Below are 17,675 nucleotides of genomic sequence, written 5' to 3'. Positions count from 1 at the left end.
TCGCGGAAAATATACTCTTTTGACGTGTCTAACGTACGTACGTGGTCTCAGTTAGTCTGGATAAAGTTTTCTCGTGCAAACGGATTACAACAATTCGACGCGAATAAACGAACGTTAGAAAATTTCAACGACAATGTTATAATTATTGCGCGATACTTGCAGCGAAAGAGAGAATACTTACAAGAGAGAGAGAGAGAGAAATTGTTCGCTATTCTTCGGGCGTATCACTTGCAAAAGTCGCGTTTGAGGAATTCAACGAGCGAAGAGCAGGATGGAATCCCGATCAAATGCGAAGAGCCACGTAATTTTCAGAGACCCGAATGTTTTTTGAGCGAACAGTACGCAGAAGCGGCGGGCGTGGAGAAGGGAAAAGGGCGTAGTAAGTCATACGGAGAGGCTCGTACGTCATCCTCCATCCGGGCCAACGGAGCAACACATGGAAAGGGGCTGCGGAGCCTTCATACACGACGAACGCACCTACTTGGCTTGCCTCTTTAGGTCGAGGTTCGCTAGTGTTCGCTTACCACCACACGCGTTCGCAACACGCACTCACACGTTGGTCACTCGTGTGCCTCGATATGTAGGAGAGGCTGAACCACTTGGTCACGGGCGTGCAACACGCACGCCTATATTCGACGCAAAGTCCACGATCCGATCTTTTCAATTTTCCAATTGTAAATTAGCGCCTTAAATGGTTGGCAAAAAAGGCGTCGTAGAAGCGTGAGTATACGGTTACGAGGCGACCGGAAACATCGACCACTCATCAAGAGGGAAGTTCTCTCAGCCATGTTTGTCAGCCATTGAGGTATACAATTTTGAAAGATACGAAACAACTACGCGTATATTTATGCCCGTATGATTATTAATTATTACACATTTTTCAGACTCCTATCCGAGGATAAACGTTAGAAATAAACGACCAACGAGGGAAAATTATAGTGGAAAAATAAGGAAAGAAAGTGAGTCGATTATTGTTATTTACGAGACGATTCGGCAGCAAACGATAATTAGCCGGTCGCGTGAAACGAATCCGTAAAAATCTTCCGCCCATAAATGATTTGTACAATGAACTTGCCCGTGTTTCTGTTCCAGCAAAACATTCCTACCACACACGAAGACGCGGAACGATCTTGGTCGATACACACAAAGATATGTGCTCTGTATTACCGACGAGCCTCGCAGCGACGATAGCGGTAAGCGCGGAGGCACATAAGAGGGAGGGGTAAACGAGCCGAGCCACGATTTCGTCGTCGTAAACGTCAACGTTACGGTTACAGCGTTGTTCCTAGCTGGTTTATATTGAACGAGGTTGCTCCCCGAGGTACGTAACACCTACTGGCAACCGTCGTATCGTCGAGTAGCACCATACTCGTTTCCAACCCGACAGAGAGAGAGAGAGAGAGAGAGAGAGACAGAGAGAGCGAGAAAGAAAGAGGAAGAGAGAAGCGGGTGAGACCACGTGGCTTTTACGCGGGAATCCCACTGCTTCGGCACAAGAGTTCAAGGTTTGTTAGCTCTCTATCCGTTCGTACACGGTGCCGAGACTAGACGAACCGCCCAATAAAGACCGCCATAACCACCGCGCGATATCGATGCGCGTAAATCAAAAAAAGAACACGGATATACAATACCGGTTCGTTGGACTTCTAACACGTATTTTGCATTTTTTTAATCAATTTCGGAGGGTCAGCCTTACGAGGGAGCAGGGTTGAATTATCGGACGATTTGATCTTCACGGTACGTTTCTCCCAAGAACGTCGATATTTCTTTTTCTTATATTTTTTTACCGTTGAGTCCATAATGAGAAACACCTATGCCTTATTTATGAAATTAGCATTATGCTTAATATTCATAAAATCGAAATTGTGAGAAACGCGAGAAGCAGAGAGTTTAAACAAAGCTAGTGAAAACAACTAAATAATCGAATCCATGGTTTTTTCTTTTTATTACATCGATGGATTATCGATCTTCCTGAAGCACCGTGACGACGGAATAACAGCTGGAATTACCGTTGGCAGGAAGAACGCCGTCGGGAGACGAGGCAGTTTTACAGAAAATAAATGAACCGTGGGGATGTACAGAGATAGTATTCGAAGCTCCGTCTTCACGCCCTCTAATTACCTCGTAGACACGGGCCAGACCCTTCAATGAGGGGCCATAAATTTTCCTTGCATTTGAAAACAGCCCCAGAAACTGATACCGTGGCACGGAAAAGCCTTTTGTGAATCGGGTCTATGCGTCTTGTAAAATTGCCATCCAGTGGAAGAGAAACGTGCTCGATAAATGTAACTAACCGTTCAATCTTACGGCGCGATAATTGTCAGATAGATATGGGCGATTCTCCTCTTTCTTTTCCTCGTTTCTCTCTTTTTCCTTCGTAAAACGTTATCTAAGTAAACGTTGTCTATACAAATAAAAGCATGGCTTTATATCTATGACGATTCATTATACAGCCGATAGCATATTATGTTGCTTCATTACCGCAACATTAATAAGAGAGACATTTACATCTGAAAACGGTGGCGATACGGACGCTTCGCCGGCACCCATAAATCACAATGAATTTCAAGCGCGTGTACCCTTTGATGTTTATCACGGCCAATGATACAAATGCATTCCGTGCAATCAAGTTTCTTCGGCCGATCGTGAGGCGTACGCGGCACGGTAGTTCTCTCAAGAGCGTTAATGTTGTCCCGAGATCGTGTTCCCGTAACACCAATCCGCAATAAAACGAAGTTAATGATACCGTGTCTATCGTTGCTGATTTGTGCGATTTGGGCGGCATAATCGCTTCTTCAATCACTTATCCTATACTAACCAATGACGTTTAACGTGGATACCGTTAGAAGATCGATAAATCATCCTATAAGATATATCATCTTACGTGTTTGTCGTACGACGACTACGCTCATATTCCTTCTACGATACTTTGAAAAACTATCACCTTGGAAAGGAAGGGCCATATTTCTCTCGCGCCTTAAATTTTCAGGCGAGATATTCGAAAGTCAACAAGACGTGAAAAGAGTTGGTTTTTTTTTTCTTTTTTTTTTTTTTTTTTTTTTTTTGTAAGACGTGGAGACAGAAATCTTTATAGACGCAAAGGTAGTAAATGGTTGTCCTTCGTCGTTTCTATAATCGGTGTTTTTACGGTGTTTGGCAAACCGACAGCAAATAGCCCTCGTGGATGGATCGGTTCCGTAGGTGCGTGTCGATAAAGATAAATTATTTATCGTAGGCCGTAGCAACGAACACCGGTGGAGGACATTGATGGCTCTATATTTACCAGCAGACTTTAATCTACGACGAAATAATCCATAATCCTGTATCGATAAATTTTGCTACGCGTGTATCGATTGTAGCCGGCGATGTTGAAGAGCACTTGCCGGCTAGTGTTAAATGAGTCAACGACTTTCGATTCGCGAGAGCATAGAGAAACCTGTTCGACGAGAGTGCTAGCCGATCAATCGCCTTTTACCATTCCTACGATTCCTCCTACGATCGCCGCATTCCGTCGTATCGTCGACCCGATTTGCACACTCTCTAATCGCACGATTAAATCTTCCGTGTCTCCTGCGCGATAAACGCAAAAAAGGTAATGGCAAACCGCCGTTTTCCGGCTTTGTCGATCGAAGAAGCGAAAAACGAGCGTGTGCGCGCGCGCTAGCCGCACGATTCATCGACTATAAATCTTGTTGCAGTTATTGAATGGAAGACGCCGAGTTGATTCAGGAATACGCGAGCAAAACGACGCCCGGTTGAGAGGATTCTTTCCTGCGGGCCGTGAGCCCGGTCCGGGGCCGAAACTTGACGTTAGATGGAACGAGAACGATGCAACACCGCCGCCTTCTTGAATATTAAATTCTTTCTCCCGTTGAATTTAGTATTTATAGAAGGACGTAAAGAATAAGGTTCGTTCAATAAAATCCCGTTTCTTGTCTTTGAATAAGCACGCGCCTACGTCACGAAAGCTCATAAAATAATCTGTACACCTTTTGTATGCATAAAGAGAGAGGTTCTCCTCTCGCGTGGAGGAAATGAAAGAAAAAAAAAAAGACAGAAAAGAGAGGAAGAGTACAACGGCGGGGCCTTAAACCGGACCAAAGGGCGCGAGAAGGAGACTAGGAGAAGAACATCGTAGGTAAGAGCGAAACAGCAACGCGGAGAAAAAGAGGTAACAGGGGCAAGAAGAGAGGACCAAACTACGAAAGACGAACGGTCTAAGACCCAGCTGAGTTGGTGTAGAGAATAGGCGGCGTCGAAAAAGCGAGATAGAGTTCGAGAGGTCTGTATCTGTGCGTACGACAGAGCGAGACGATGCTAGGGAAGCTCTCGGCAAGGGGGACAAAGACATCGCTAGAAACAGCTGACTACCGGAATTCGTGGTTCCGGAGGGGTGAGTACGACGAGGAAGGCACTTGAACCCCAATTGGACGAGGGCTTCCCCATTATACTCGACGTGCCCAACGATTTTACACGCACTTGACTCCATTCTATCTATCCACCAGACGTAACTTTATCGCTGTACGACCGAGTTTCCACGATCTGACGTTCGTTTTCAACGTTCGAACGCGAACTGCACGAGAATACACGACGTACGGCAAACGTACAACGGCCGAACGTACATGACACGTAGCAAACTACGATTCGCTCTGGTTTTCGCAGAGATCGGAAATAGATCTTCTACTTTTAGCAAATACTTAACAGCGAACGTAACGAGTATTCTAGCTAACATATTGTATTAATCGAAAAAGCCATTTGGCTTGCCTCGTACGTCTCACGGTCGAGTCTACGAATTGATACGCGAAACTAAGAGACTCGAGATCGATGGAAGATGCGGGCAAGATTAATTTTAGCGAGAGACGAAATTCTCGAATGTGAAACGGAGACCGTGTGCGCGCGCTTTTTTTACCAACGACCCCGGGGGGGTGGAAAGAAGGCGCGCTCGAGAGAGGCGCCTCCTCGGACAAAGAGGCAGACGCGCACACATTAATGATAACTCCGAGTGTCACTTTGCACGTCGCTTTCACGCGGATGAGTTAGTTATTACCGATACCCCCGTCCCCCCTGGCACGCGGTGCATTCATTCGCGCAGAAGGCAACGGAATATTTTTAGTCGGCTGCCAACTATAAATCCGTTATCTCGGCTACGCTTCATGACGGATACGTCGTATTTCAATCGACGCACAAATAGACTCGACCGAAAAAAATTACGACCAGTTTCGACGTAACAACACAACAGCAACTTACATTCGACAATGGTATACAGCTCGTGTCTTCTATTTTTCAGAACGGAACCAAGGGGTGGAATGATTTGTTTAGATATGTATCGGGTTAGCGAACATAGAGCGAAGTTCTCGCGTTGAAAGCCGTGTCGCGCCCGGTCCCGGGTTTCCCTCCTGCACGAAATACAATGGAAGGACGCGAGACGAAAATATCGTCAAGAAAATCGAGCAGAGACGCGATACCAACTATCGGATGCGTAAGTTTCACGCGACTCGAACGTTGACCGTGAAACGTTCGACGAGGGCGATTTAGCCTGGCGTATAATGGAGCTGGGTAAACTCGATCCACCACGCCTTTCCCGACCACGTGGCCTTCTCTACACACTACCGACCCGCTGCTGTTCTCTCTCCCCTAAGCATCGTATGGTCGCTTCTCTATATTTCATCACGGCTGTTATGATAATCGTTGGACGAGAGAGAGACAGTGATAGAAACAGAGAGAGAGAGAGAGAGAGAGAGAGAGAGAAAGAGAGAGAGAACTTATGAATGTAAACTCACCTGCTATAGCCATCCAGGGGTAGAAGGTATGGTTGGTGGGTTGCTGATGTAGTTGCGTGGCAACCGGTTGGCTCGCGGACGAGTTCAAACTGCAGGTGTTCCAGGACGACGTGAGGGACCTCGAGGAACTGTTGTTACCAGGACTCGATGCCGGGTCGCCGCCTACGAGACCACCGTAGCTACCAACCCTCGTCCCTTCTGGAGTGCACGCCGAAGGACGGACCACCGAATTGCTCTGACTGTTCGACCCCGAGGTCGCTGACTGCCAAACGTCCTTGACGGCCGCGGCTGCCATCACCGCAGCGTAACCATTCTGATGCGCCGATGCTTGATCTTGTTGCTTACAGTCCTTGGTTGCTGTGGTCGAATAGGAAGAGGTGGTGTGTCCGGTCGCCTCCGGTGTCGAGGAGTAAAGTTTGCAGGCCGTCGCGACGCTCGCGTCGTACGGCGAATCTTGAGGTGGTCTCGTGTTCGTACCTCCGCCTGGATGTATGCCCAACGACGAGGACGTGTGATGATGATGCTGCGTAGATGCGTAAGGTGACATACCCAGGCCGAGAGGGAAACCTCGATAGGCCGCGGCTGTGGCGGGATCATGATGTTGACTGGCGGCTCCTGTCTGATGGTGGTGACTTCCGTAGAAGCCACCCGCAGTCTGCTCAAAGTACGAGTTCATTATCCCGGGTATTTTGAATCACTTGCACTGAAACACCGCCACTCGAGAAACAAAAAAAAAAAATAACACGCGAGAGCGAGCAGGCGAAAAGGCAAGGGCCTCGTGTTCGCGAGACGACTGTTCTCCGTAGAGATCTCTTCGAATCCTTCGAGAGGACGGAAAAAGGAGGAACGAGTACACGATCGTGCGTTTCGTTGCGTGGCTAGTCACGAGCGATCTTAAGAGTCCATGCTCCGCGCGACCCGATAACTCGTTCGCGTTCTCCGAGTTGGTGGAAAAGGTCCGTTCACCGTTCGAAAGCCACCCCGACGATCGTTGGACGAGAGACGAGAATCGTCGAGATGATGGTCGTGGTGGTCGCTGTCGTTCCTACTCCGTGTGTCCGGTGGTGGTTCGCGCCAAAAGGCGTGAGGTAGGCGCGTCGCGTCGAGCACCGATACGCTGTTTGACGCGGTTGGCGACAGGTGACAGCGTCGACGAGGGACAAGCAAATGGGCATTAAACCGTTTTAAGAGGTCATAAAAGTCATCGGTAGGTATAAGCGGTTGCACCCAAGAGTGTCAATGTCAGTAGGCCGTAGATGTATAATTCCGAATGGGACTCATGGCAGCGGCGGGGGCTTTTATGGGCTTGTTATGGTTACCGCTACCGGCAAGAGTGTAAACCGGCGGTCTAGGTAGTGGAAACGAGCGATGATCGTTAAACCGTTACGACGCAATAAACCGGGGTAATAAGACGGGCTATAAAACTGGCTGTGGGTCTCTCTACCGCGTGCGCGCCCGTCGACGGTTCGGTCGGCCGGCACGCGACGATCTGTCCCTCGCGAAAGACCTCTCTCTTTCTCCTCTGTGCGTCTATCGTATCGAAATGATTTCTCTGCGATATGATATTTCTCTCTGTGTTATCGGTGACACAGGCCCGGGGCCCCGTGGCGTGTCTCGTAAACGTTGGTCGTACTTTTTAAAAGGACCGAAGCGACCGCTCCGACTCTGTCCGCACTGCACTAGCACTAGCCGAAATGTGACTTCGCTGATGACTGCGAGGTTCGGTACGAAGCGACGTACGAAGGGGATCGTAACGAACCACGGTATGCCAGTGCGGTGGTCCACGGCACACTACCGCTTTTCTCGCGCCCCGTGTACCGCCACTCTGTACCGTCCTCCGTCTCTTACTCGCTCGTTCGCCTCCTTTCCTCTCTCTCTTTCACCGTCCACCTCTCTTCCTTCCACCACCGACTTTCCCGTCTCTCTTCTCTCGCTCTACCTCGCTCCTTCTCTCTCCGTCTCTCGTCCGCCAGCCCCAGCGTTTCTCCTCTTTCTCTTTTCCACTATCATTCCCTCTCTTCGTTCGTCAGCCGCCGCCGTCTCACTCGCGCGCGCACACTCTTCACGGTTAACTCTATTGTGCGAACGAAGAACGCGCGCTGCTTTTCCTCCTTGTCTTTCGCGCGACGTTCCCCTCTCCGACGCGATAACCGACTTCTCTCGCTTGCTCCGTCGTCGCTCGGCTCCCCCTCCCCCGCACGCTACGCCCCCTCCACGCTTATCCACTCGCCCTCTCGATCCGTCTCGCTCCACCTCTCGACAACGCGTCGCGTTTCGTCTCGTCTCTGCCGCGCTGCTCTCTACCACACCGGCTCCTCTCTCTTTCCTTTCCTCTCGATTAGACTACGCAGCGCCCCCTGTTGATCGTTCGAGTAACTCAACGACGTGCCGCGAGATTAAATTCGTACACGTTGCTGGTATGCTCCGCCTGGTATTGTACGTACGCGTTTTTGCGTTTCAGCCACCGAAACTAGATAAGAAAACGACGAAGATCCACCGGATCGGAAGAAGCGCGAAGAGAAGTCGAGGAGAGGATCGCCGAGACGCGAGGAAATAAAAGGGTCGAAAACGGCGGATAACCGATGGCATCGGAAAGAGACGAATACACTTTGCCGCTACGTTGGGGTGTAAGAGGTACGCGAGAGCACCGAAGCGAAGGTAAAGAGAAAGAGAAAGGCAGGGGAACGGCGAAGGAGCGGCAGAAAGAGAAAGAAAAAGAGAAAGACGGAATAAGATGCGAAATTGCGGCAGCTAAGAGGGAGACGAGAGGTGCTAGCCCGCGTAGATCGGACTGCGAGGAGGAGGGGGAAGAAAACAGGGTGCCAAGGGAGGAGGTTATGCTTAAGGACCAATCAGAATTGAATTCGTCACGAGTACCACGCCGGCACAGCGCGAAAATTCCTACGCCATGTGAAAGTAGTTCCAAGCTGGAACGACGCCCATGACTGGTTAGGCGCCGCCCCGCGTTACCCCCACCAGTGAAAACACGCGAGCAGCCGCGGATACGGACACCGCCGGCCACCGTACGGTAGAGCGAAAGCTGCACGCCACGCGCGTCACGCAACGTTTCCTTTCCTCTCCGCTCCGTCCCTCCGGCCCTCACCGCGCCCCCACAGCTTCTGGGGATACGTGCACCGCCACCTCTGTGTTTCGTCGCGAACTAACGCTGCCAGATCCATTCAGACGTTCAAACGACCAACATCAACGAGGCACCTTGCGATTATCGTCATTGCCGAAAACGGTCTTTGCGAATCGACTCTAACGACGGAAGATCGTTTGATCGACGTGCGATTCGCGAAAGCCAGACGAACAGAAAAACGAATGAAAAGAGAAAGAGAGAGAGAGAGAGAGAGAGAGAGAGAGAGAGAGAGAGAGAGAGAGAATCAGACAGAAAGAGAATGAGAGAAAGAGACGGTGGAAATATTTTGAAGCGAAAGGAACGCCGTGTTTCCCTCTCGTACGGATTCGTGGATTTCAGGTTGAACCGGTCCGAGGTTTCCCAAGTCTGTTCGTGGATTCGATGATGACGCGATTGCGAGTACGAACGACAAGAATGTTATCATAAACGTCTTTTACGAGATACTCGGACGTTTTACGAACCAATTAGACTACGGCCGTACAATTAAAACGCCGTAAAAGTGAGGTTCGTGAGGGAAGCGGGCAAGCGCCGTGGCGCGCGCCGCCACCAGTATCGGGAATGTTTATTGGGATGTAAATGTCGCTGGATTATCGCCCCCGCGGTTCGCACCTCGTAAATTATTCCGTAACGAGCCGAGTAATGCCCATCATAAGCTGCTCTCAGGGGCCGGACCGGACTATTTGCTCGTTCACTTTCGCCATTATGGATGTTTAGGATATAACCCATCGACTTCGCTACCAGCCTCCAGAAAAAGGATTTGAATTTTTGCTATTCATCGAACGAAGCCTGACTACGAGCAATTATTCGTACATCGTCTACCGCGCTCATTGCTGCGTCTAATATCGATATTTGTCAATTTTCGTAATTATTTACGACGATATGCATGTTTAGTCTGAGATTTCATTTTCTCTTTCTACGATCATCTATATATCTAACTTGATCCAATCATAATAAACAGAGTAGGTTCGTAATTTAGAAACATCTTAGATATAATTTTTCAAAGCGATTATGTTTCGAAATTGTAAATTGTCAGGCGTATGTGTCAAAGAAATTGCGTTAACTAATAGATGAACGACAGGAGAAGCGATAAATTGAAATGGAAATGCCAGAGAATGAGAGAACACGTAGAGTTTTCACGGTTACGATTGTTAGGATTTCAATGGATTATTACGAGCTGGCGGGACAATCATCAAATAGCCGAATTGATAGAGCCCTTGATGAAGAGACTTGATGCAGTTTTCGCTTTTGTGGGACTCCGACAGGTGGCAGCCCGTTTGCTTGAAAATCATGACGGCAATAAACTCCGGTTTTATGACCACTTGAACAGAATCGTAAAAGTCAGGGCCTTTAAGCTTATAGCATGGTAGGACGCGTGTCGAATATGGTGGGGGCGTGAAGAGAGCCACCATAACGCGGAAGAAGGGGAAGGGTACCAGGGGCTGTGTGGGTAGCCAAAATGGGCCTAAATGCCCCTTTTAAAACACCATTGAAGATAACCAGCCACCACTAAAAGGGGTTTATTTAATGACCAAGGTTGTTCTCACAAAACCGGACGCTCTGTGGCTACCGACGACAGTTACCTGATGGCTTCATGATTATTACGAGTTTCTTTTCTTTTATTTTTTTTTTTTTTTTTTCTTCACACCAAGCGTTGCATGTTCGAACAGTGTCCACCTGCGTTACAAACACTCGTGCCTGATTGTCGTCCCATAGAATAAGAAGAAACAGCAGTTAACACAAGACAGACAGTCTCACCGATCTTCGTGTAACGAGAGACGAGTTAAAGCGTTCTCGAGTTAATCTCCGCTCTCGAAAAATATTGCTATTGCTGGTTTTAAACAGATTCATTTTAAATATCGTACGTACACGTATACATTTGGTCGGAGGCACGGTGAGACATTCGTTAATTTTCGCGACCAAATATTAGTTGCGATAAATCTGAGCACGTATCGGAGAGTATTATCAAGGAGGAAGGATCGCATGTACGCCAAAATGGATGATGGACATTCTCCTCTTATGGATTTAAAATAAAAAGAAAATGGAGAACACAGGCGTTCGAAGGTAGTGGGAGGTATTAGACAGCGTAGCTATAGCAACGAGAAGATGGACACGAAAGCAAAGGGGCCGTTGCACCCGACTCGAGCAAATCTGCACTCTTGCTAAACCAGCATCCATTCTTCATCGCTCTGGTGGCTTTGGCTCTTCTGGTCTCCTTCGGTATGGTTCAACGCACTGCTCGGACTCTCATTTTGGCTGGTCTTTCTTCTTTCCTCCTCCGACTCTTCGCCGTACTCTCCCCCGGCTTCGTTTTCTCCTCTTTTGCCTTCTTATACACCGCCTCCCTCCACCTCCCCGGGGAGACCCAGGATGAATATTCGATCATGAACGAGCGTCAGAATTTCAGATAAGCGCGATTCTCGTCGTCGTTATTCGCGCGGATCGAAACTCCTGGGGATCAACCTGTGATATAAGGCCACTTGCGCCGCTAGATGATAATGGCGAACTGGGCGGTGCATTGAAACGGACCGTGTTTTATATTAAATAAAGGAAGGAATTAGTTTATAAGGAAGTAATCGGGGAAAAAATGAAAATTTTGAGAGAATATTGGTCAGAAAGCGTATCGACACGCCAATCGTGTGTTCAGAGATACGGTATAAACTATCTGCTGTGAAACTAAAATATATTCCAGTAGAACCGAGATATGCGTTACATATATATAAAAAGCGAGGAACAAGGAAAAAAGCAATCGCTATGTACTTCGATGTAATGTTGATGCATATTTAAAATTTCTACATCCAGCGACAAGAGGTGAGAGATTTTGTAGCGTGAAAATGGAATTTTTTCACTAAAAATTTATATCCATTTACAATGCACAATGCGCATTCGTATAAATCGAGACAGAAAATTGCGAATGAGAAAATTTTCTGTAACGAAAGAGAGTCTATCTCTACCGTGCATCGTTGAGATGCAAAGTTTCATTTAATTTAATCGACAATTGATACAAATATAAAAATGACGAAAATGAAGAATCGGTATGCATATATTGATCTGCAGTATATCAGGAAGGGAGGCAGGATCGCTCACCAAGGACACGGAAGAAGTCCTCTTTGCCATCTGGCGGTTTCCTGCAGTATCACCTGACTGCAAAATATCTTTTCTGCAGCTCTCTACAGTTCTCGGCTGCCGATATTTCGATAGAGCGAAAAACGCAGTTCGCGACTCAACACTTACACGGTACATAAATATTTTCTGACCCCGTTTCGTATCTAAATAGAAATTCTAAATGGCGGTTTCCCGCGGGATTCTGTTGCCGAGAAGCGTTAAGGGGAAAATGAAACGTTTACGGTTGCCAATCCTCCCTGCGCAGCTGCACTCGTAAATCGCGAGGTGGAACGCGAATGTTCAAATAGCTGAACAGATTAATATACGCGGGGCAGTTTCGCGTCTTTGGTTAGCTAATCTTAACGATAATTTTACACGCGGGCAATCTCGTTGGTGAACTGCGAAAACGCGTTGTTAAAACACGTAGTTTGAAAAACGGGCAGAAATGGTCAAAGAAGAGAGGAAAAAGGGCAGAAGCGAAGACAGCACCTACGTCCACGTAATTGCTAACCAATTTATTTAAACACAAGCTGAACAGTCGTTAAACTTGATGGGGGCCTACCTTACCGGTCGAGGAACCTGTTCAGCAACGAAACGTAATATTAAGGAGCGTTCACACGAGTTTCGATCGCGAGACTGCGTGGCCAGTCTTAGAACTACGTCAGCGTAGGACAAAATTCCGAAATTATTAGCTCGAAACCTATATTTAATGCCATCGTTCGAATCGTCTCGTTACGATCGAAATCGGTTTCAGCCACGAAGGAAATAAATCGACGCGAAGATAATTGGCGAAGCCAGCTGCTCGTTTAAATCCGGTCCCTACTTCAAATATTAATATTAATATGTAATATATATATACATATATATGTATATATTCAGCGCAATGCAACGTTAAATCATAAACTCGAGCGTCAAGATGCCATTGTCGATTTAACAGCTTCTATTATAGCACGATGAAACGCACGAACCATTTGCATAATTTCAGACGCTATTAAAATTACGTTATGAATTATTAATTTTCATATCATTTTACTCGCGAAGATAGCCCGATTATCATTTTCCTCTCTCTTTTTTTTTTTCGTAGAAACAGTAACACGCATCGAATTATTCTCGACATCGTTTCGTATCCTTGAACCGATCAAAGTCAATAAGATTGGAAATGCGCGGTGAACACGTGCGCGCGAGAAATACTCGGTCGGTGTCGTTCACCCATCTGTATATTTCATAGCGTTTCAAAGTTATGCAACCGCGAGTATAAACATGAAAAGATACGATTCATTAGCGTGTTATCAAGATAGCAATGAGTAGTAAGTAATACGTAATGATAGGATAGAGAACTGGCGTGGATAATGAAGAAAGTGTGTTTGCGACGACAAAGGGGATAATAACGGTTGGTTAGAAGTAGCCGACCAGGCCGAATGAATGACTGGCAGCTTACACGTAAACAAACAAGTATCAATGCGTCCAAATTGAAACATAAAACGAAATGAATGAGCCCATAAATACTTAGACCTAATGGTAGGGTGCGGGTAAGCTATTGCTCGAAGATCGTTACTTATGCGAACGTTGTAAGAGAACGTGCCCGATACCTTTGTAAATATTGGCGTCGCGTCGCTTCGCTTTAAATGCTAACTTTTCATCGAAATTCTAATGGCATTATTTTTATCGTTTTAAAATTTTTATCTCCATAGATATAGAGGTCGCGACTTAACAAATACGTTATTATCAAACGTTCGTAATCTTAGATAGTCGAACAGTGTAATTAAGTTTTCTTTTTTAATTTTAAGGTTTGTCTGCTACGTCGTTCCTTCAACCTGATACATTTAAATCGGATTGTTCGTCACGTCGCGTTAACATCGTCGGTAGATACCTAACGATTATTATGCCGATCAAACGAACCTCGTCTTACGCAAACGTAGACGCTTAATTTGTAGAATGCAAATAGCGGCAGCGAAATTGAACGTGTATTCTATTAATTGAACGTTAACTCACCCCATCGTCCTGCAGACGTTGATCCCGTCTATCACGTAACGGTGCCTACGCGAATCCGCTTCTGCATTCTGAAACGAGAAGAGACAACGATTAATGAAATCTTCCAAAATTACAAGCCCCGTTTAACAAGATTCTACGTGGAACTATGGACTTCTACTTTGTATAAATGCTGCTATTGAAGAGAATCAGTAAGCAGCCCCGATATTCATCCGGGACGAATAACGAACGATTGAGTATCGAGTTTACAATGATTTTCTGTTTCACGGGGACACTGATGGTCTTTGTGCGCGACTGTGCGCGACCGGGCTATCGTGACATTAAGATTCCAAGAGGGAGGCCTGACAGACGGCCGTGCAACGCCATATTCGCTTTGCTTTCGTCCACGAACTTTAGCTTCTCTGTCACGCAACTAATTCCCCTTTGCTTTTCTTGCGGGATTGAAAAAAAGAAAAAGAATATGAAAAAATGCCGACTTCCAAGAGCACACCGGCGCAACTGATAGCGTTTCAACGACGGTATTGATATTGCTGAACGATCTTTTGGTTTTTTCATGGCGTCGGAATTTTTTGCTAACCGCCACCCATGGCCCGAGACGTTCGAGACGATCTAACAACCGATCCTCGTTTATTTCTCTGTTCCACTTTGTTTCATCCTTGCAGAAACATCGGATAGCGCGTGAAGAATTCGAAGCACGGTTTATTTTACAGGCTGCGAAGGTTTAAAACCAGTTCGAAGCTGACGAGGCGTGAGGCGCTCGAAACTGCAAGGATTCACTGTCGCGAGGTAATTGAACGTGTCTCGCTCGTTGCATCTATGGCAGCCATATAACGAGAAGGAGACTTAGACGATCCGTGAGCTCGCAATCAGCGAGTCTATCGGGCCAGATTATGCCAGTTAAGTGTTACGTAACGAAAGACATCGACCGTACGTATTAATACCTCGCGTCGTTGAACCAGCCAGGATAGTGCCAGCAATAACAATAATGCATTTCTCCGTAGCTTAGCCTGGCGCTGTACACGCGACTCCACGACATGGATTTGCAATTCGAACGTCTATAGGCGTAATATGTGTAAATCGAGAGGCTACTCGGCATGTCCGCGCCAACGGATAAACGTGGTTGGAAGAGGGAAAGTACGCGGAAAGGGAAACTAGACTTTCCTGCGCCAACAGATGAAACTAGATGGATTGAAAGGTGTAGAAATAAAAGGAACAATGCGAGTTAAGAATATCGCTGTATCTTTCTTTTTTTTTTCATCTCAAGATCGAGCGGATAACAGCATCGTTATACCGCAACATGGATGCAACAGCTGCAACACAAGTCACGTTTGTTTGGCTTAAGGCAATTCCCGTCATTTCGTATGTGAGCTCTTTCAAGAAATTTTTTCTGTAAACGTTCGTCGAAGAATAAAGAATCCATTATGTGGTGTTAATGCGCGTTTGAAGAAACGGGATCTGCATACTTGTTTATACAGGGACCGTGCCAAAACTTACGTATTTCCATTTTCGATAGTTTTAATTTATATATTCCGGGCGCAACACTGGCTTAATATGTAGCGTCATCTTTGAAAAGAATCTTGAAACAACGCAATTAGGACCACCTATATATCATGCCACTTCCTCTTATTATGTAGACAACAATCATCTTCCTATATCTTCTCTTCGTATCGCGCTAACAGTTTCCAGTGTAGAATACACAATTATATGCAATTACGTACTAATCATTTTCATCCAATCTATTGTAATTAAAAATTATTTAATAGACCTATTTTTACAGCATTTCAAACAGCCACATCGTTAGACTATAAACACCTGAGTGGTTACATAAATATGTAACGGTACAACGATTCTTTCTTCTTTATTTTCTTCATCTACCAGCTAAATTTCTAAACGCCGATCTTACGATCTGTGTTACGTTAAATGTTATCTAGGCTGTGTCTTAGTGGTAGGCTCGTCTATTTATCTAATATCATACTTCTATGATATCGGATTTTTTTCTACTTTTTATCGTGGCTGGTGTATTTTAATCGCATAGACCGAAAAAGCGAGAAGCGACGAGAGAAAAAAAGGAGAGAAGGGAGGAAAGAGAGGAAGGAGAAAAGAAAGAAACGAATAAGAGGCAACTTTTTATATCTCACATTATCGTTACTTCACTCTAAATCTGTTCCACCAAAAAACAATCGACAGTTTTAAGCGTGAACGTTCCGTATCTTGTTTGGGGTTTTTCCATCTTTCTGGCCATTCAAATACTCTATCAATTTTAACCAATTAAATCAATTACGTCTAACGACTGCTCCGAGCATTAATTAATTCGACGCAGATCTCAGTCAAGGTACACCGCAAGACTTTATTTTCAGTATGAAAAGATGGATACATAGGTCAAGTTTCTCCGTGCGTGACTTCTCCACAAAGATACGCTTTCTAACTCGAAAGAAAACAACGAAGTCTCTTCTTTTTTATTTTCCTTGCTCATTGATTACTCTTACTATTATCGATTCGCCATCGCACGATGCCTTCCAACTAACATTCGTTCGCGTGCTTCGCGCATGGTCATGCATTCGATGGTTCTATGATTTCGCTGCTTGCTCTCCTCAATTCGCATCGAACTGTCTCTGTCCGTCCAGTCCTTGTGGCTCGTTGCTCGCGCCGAAAATTGCTCGAAGACGAAGGAATACGTAATTCTTCTCTAACATTTCGTTATAAATCCTTCGTCATTTTCTTATGACAAAGGTCCACATTGAGCTAATTTTAGATCTCGTAATTGGACGATGTAAAGCGGAATTTAATTTTGTCCCTCAACTAGCAGACTGGACTGCTATAATTGTCTGAATTAGGATACAGTCAAGTTACTTAATTTCAATTTATTTCAATTATATTAAGAACGCTATTCTGACAATCTTAGTCACATAAAACACAGAATACTGTACGATCTTTACTGCAATTAGTTTATTTACAATAAATGGATTAAACAGGTGTTGATTAAACAGCAAACGATGGTTGTTTAACGTGAACTAATCACAATTGCGTATTATAATTAAGACAACTGGATTGTTAATTTGCAACTCTCCTCACCACGGAGCAATTTAGACTCTCAGCTCACACTGCTGTTAATTCGTTTACGTTACATAGCAACCCTTGTCTTTTGTCTTAGCCCCGCCACGCACATGTTCCGCAACCGCTTGTTTATAATTCGCCCGACACCCCCAGGTCCCTCGTCCTCGATATTACAATACAAATAAAAATTCAGAAATACTGTGAAACAGTGTAGCTAACATTTTTGTTTTTCTTGGTAGACTATTTACAACCAATTCTCATTGAGAATTATAAGTAAATTATTTTGGCGTGCTACTGTAACTTGGATTATAAGATTAAAAAGTTCTTTTCTTTGTTTGGTAGACTATTTACAATCAATTGCCATTGAGAATTATAAATAAATTATTTTGGCATTGTACTGTAACTTGGATTATAAGATTAAAGAGTTTTTCTTTTGTTTGGTAGACTATTTACAATCAATTGCCATTGAGAATTATAAGTAAATTATTTTGGCATTGTACTGTAACTTGGATTATAAGATTAAAGAGTTTTTCTTTTGTTTGGTAGACTATTTACAATCAATTGCCATTGAGAATTATAAATAAATTATTTTGGCGTGCTACTGTAACTTG

At 45.4% G+C, this 17,675-nt stretch overlaps 1 protein-coding gene and 2 long non-coding RNA genes across 7 annotated transcripts in view; 2 read left to right on the top strand and 1 right to left on the bottom strand.

Annotated features, from left to right (window-relative positions):
* LOC126926628 (homeotic protein ultrabithorax) overlaps positions 1-17,675 on the bottom strand; it is a 284,928-nt gene that overhangs the window by 120,730 nt on the left and 146,523 nt on the right. For 2 of the 5 annotated variants that reach the window (XR_007714685.1, XR_007714686.1), the window contains one exon: positions 14,014-14,081. Coding sequence is in view for 3 of the 5 variants with exons in the window: in XM_050743047.1 (XP_050599004.1) it covers positions 5,781-6,456 (676 nt within the window). In the remaining 2 variants the exon portion in view is untranslated. Of the gene's footprint in view, positions 1-5,780; positions 9,849-14,013; positions 14,082-17,675 lie in introns of those variants that run through there. The other 3 variants (XM_050743047.1, XM_050743045.1, XM_050743046.1) reach the window with 3 other exon arrangements.
* Positions 327-1,307, top strand: LOC126926739 (uncharacterized). The gene is made up of 3 exons (XR_007714832.1): positions 327-805; positions 885-959; positions 1,093-1,307. It is a non-coding gene; the product is annotated as an uncharacterized LOC126926739 (long non-coding RNA).
* LOC126926654 (uncharacterized) lies at positions 13,555-15,443 on the top strand. Its single transcript, XR_007714728.1, has 2 exons — positions 13,555-14,937; positions 15,012-15,443. It is a non-coding gene; the product is annotated as an uncharacterized LOC126926654 (long non-coding RNA).

Source organism: Bombus affinis, chromosome 18, assembly GCF_024516045.1.
Source record: "Bombus affinis isolate iyBomAffi1 chromosome 18, iyBomAffi1.2, whole genome shotgun sequence".
NCBI lineage: Eukaryota > Metazoa > Arthropoda > Insecta > Hymenoptera > Apidae > Bombus > Bombus affinis.
Note: the sequence above shows the minus strand (reverse complement) of the source record. Positions and strands in the feature narration are given on the sequence as shown.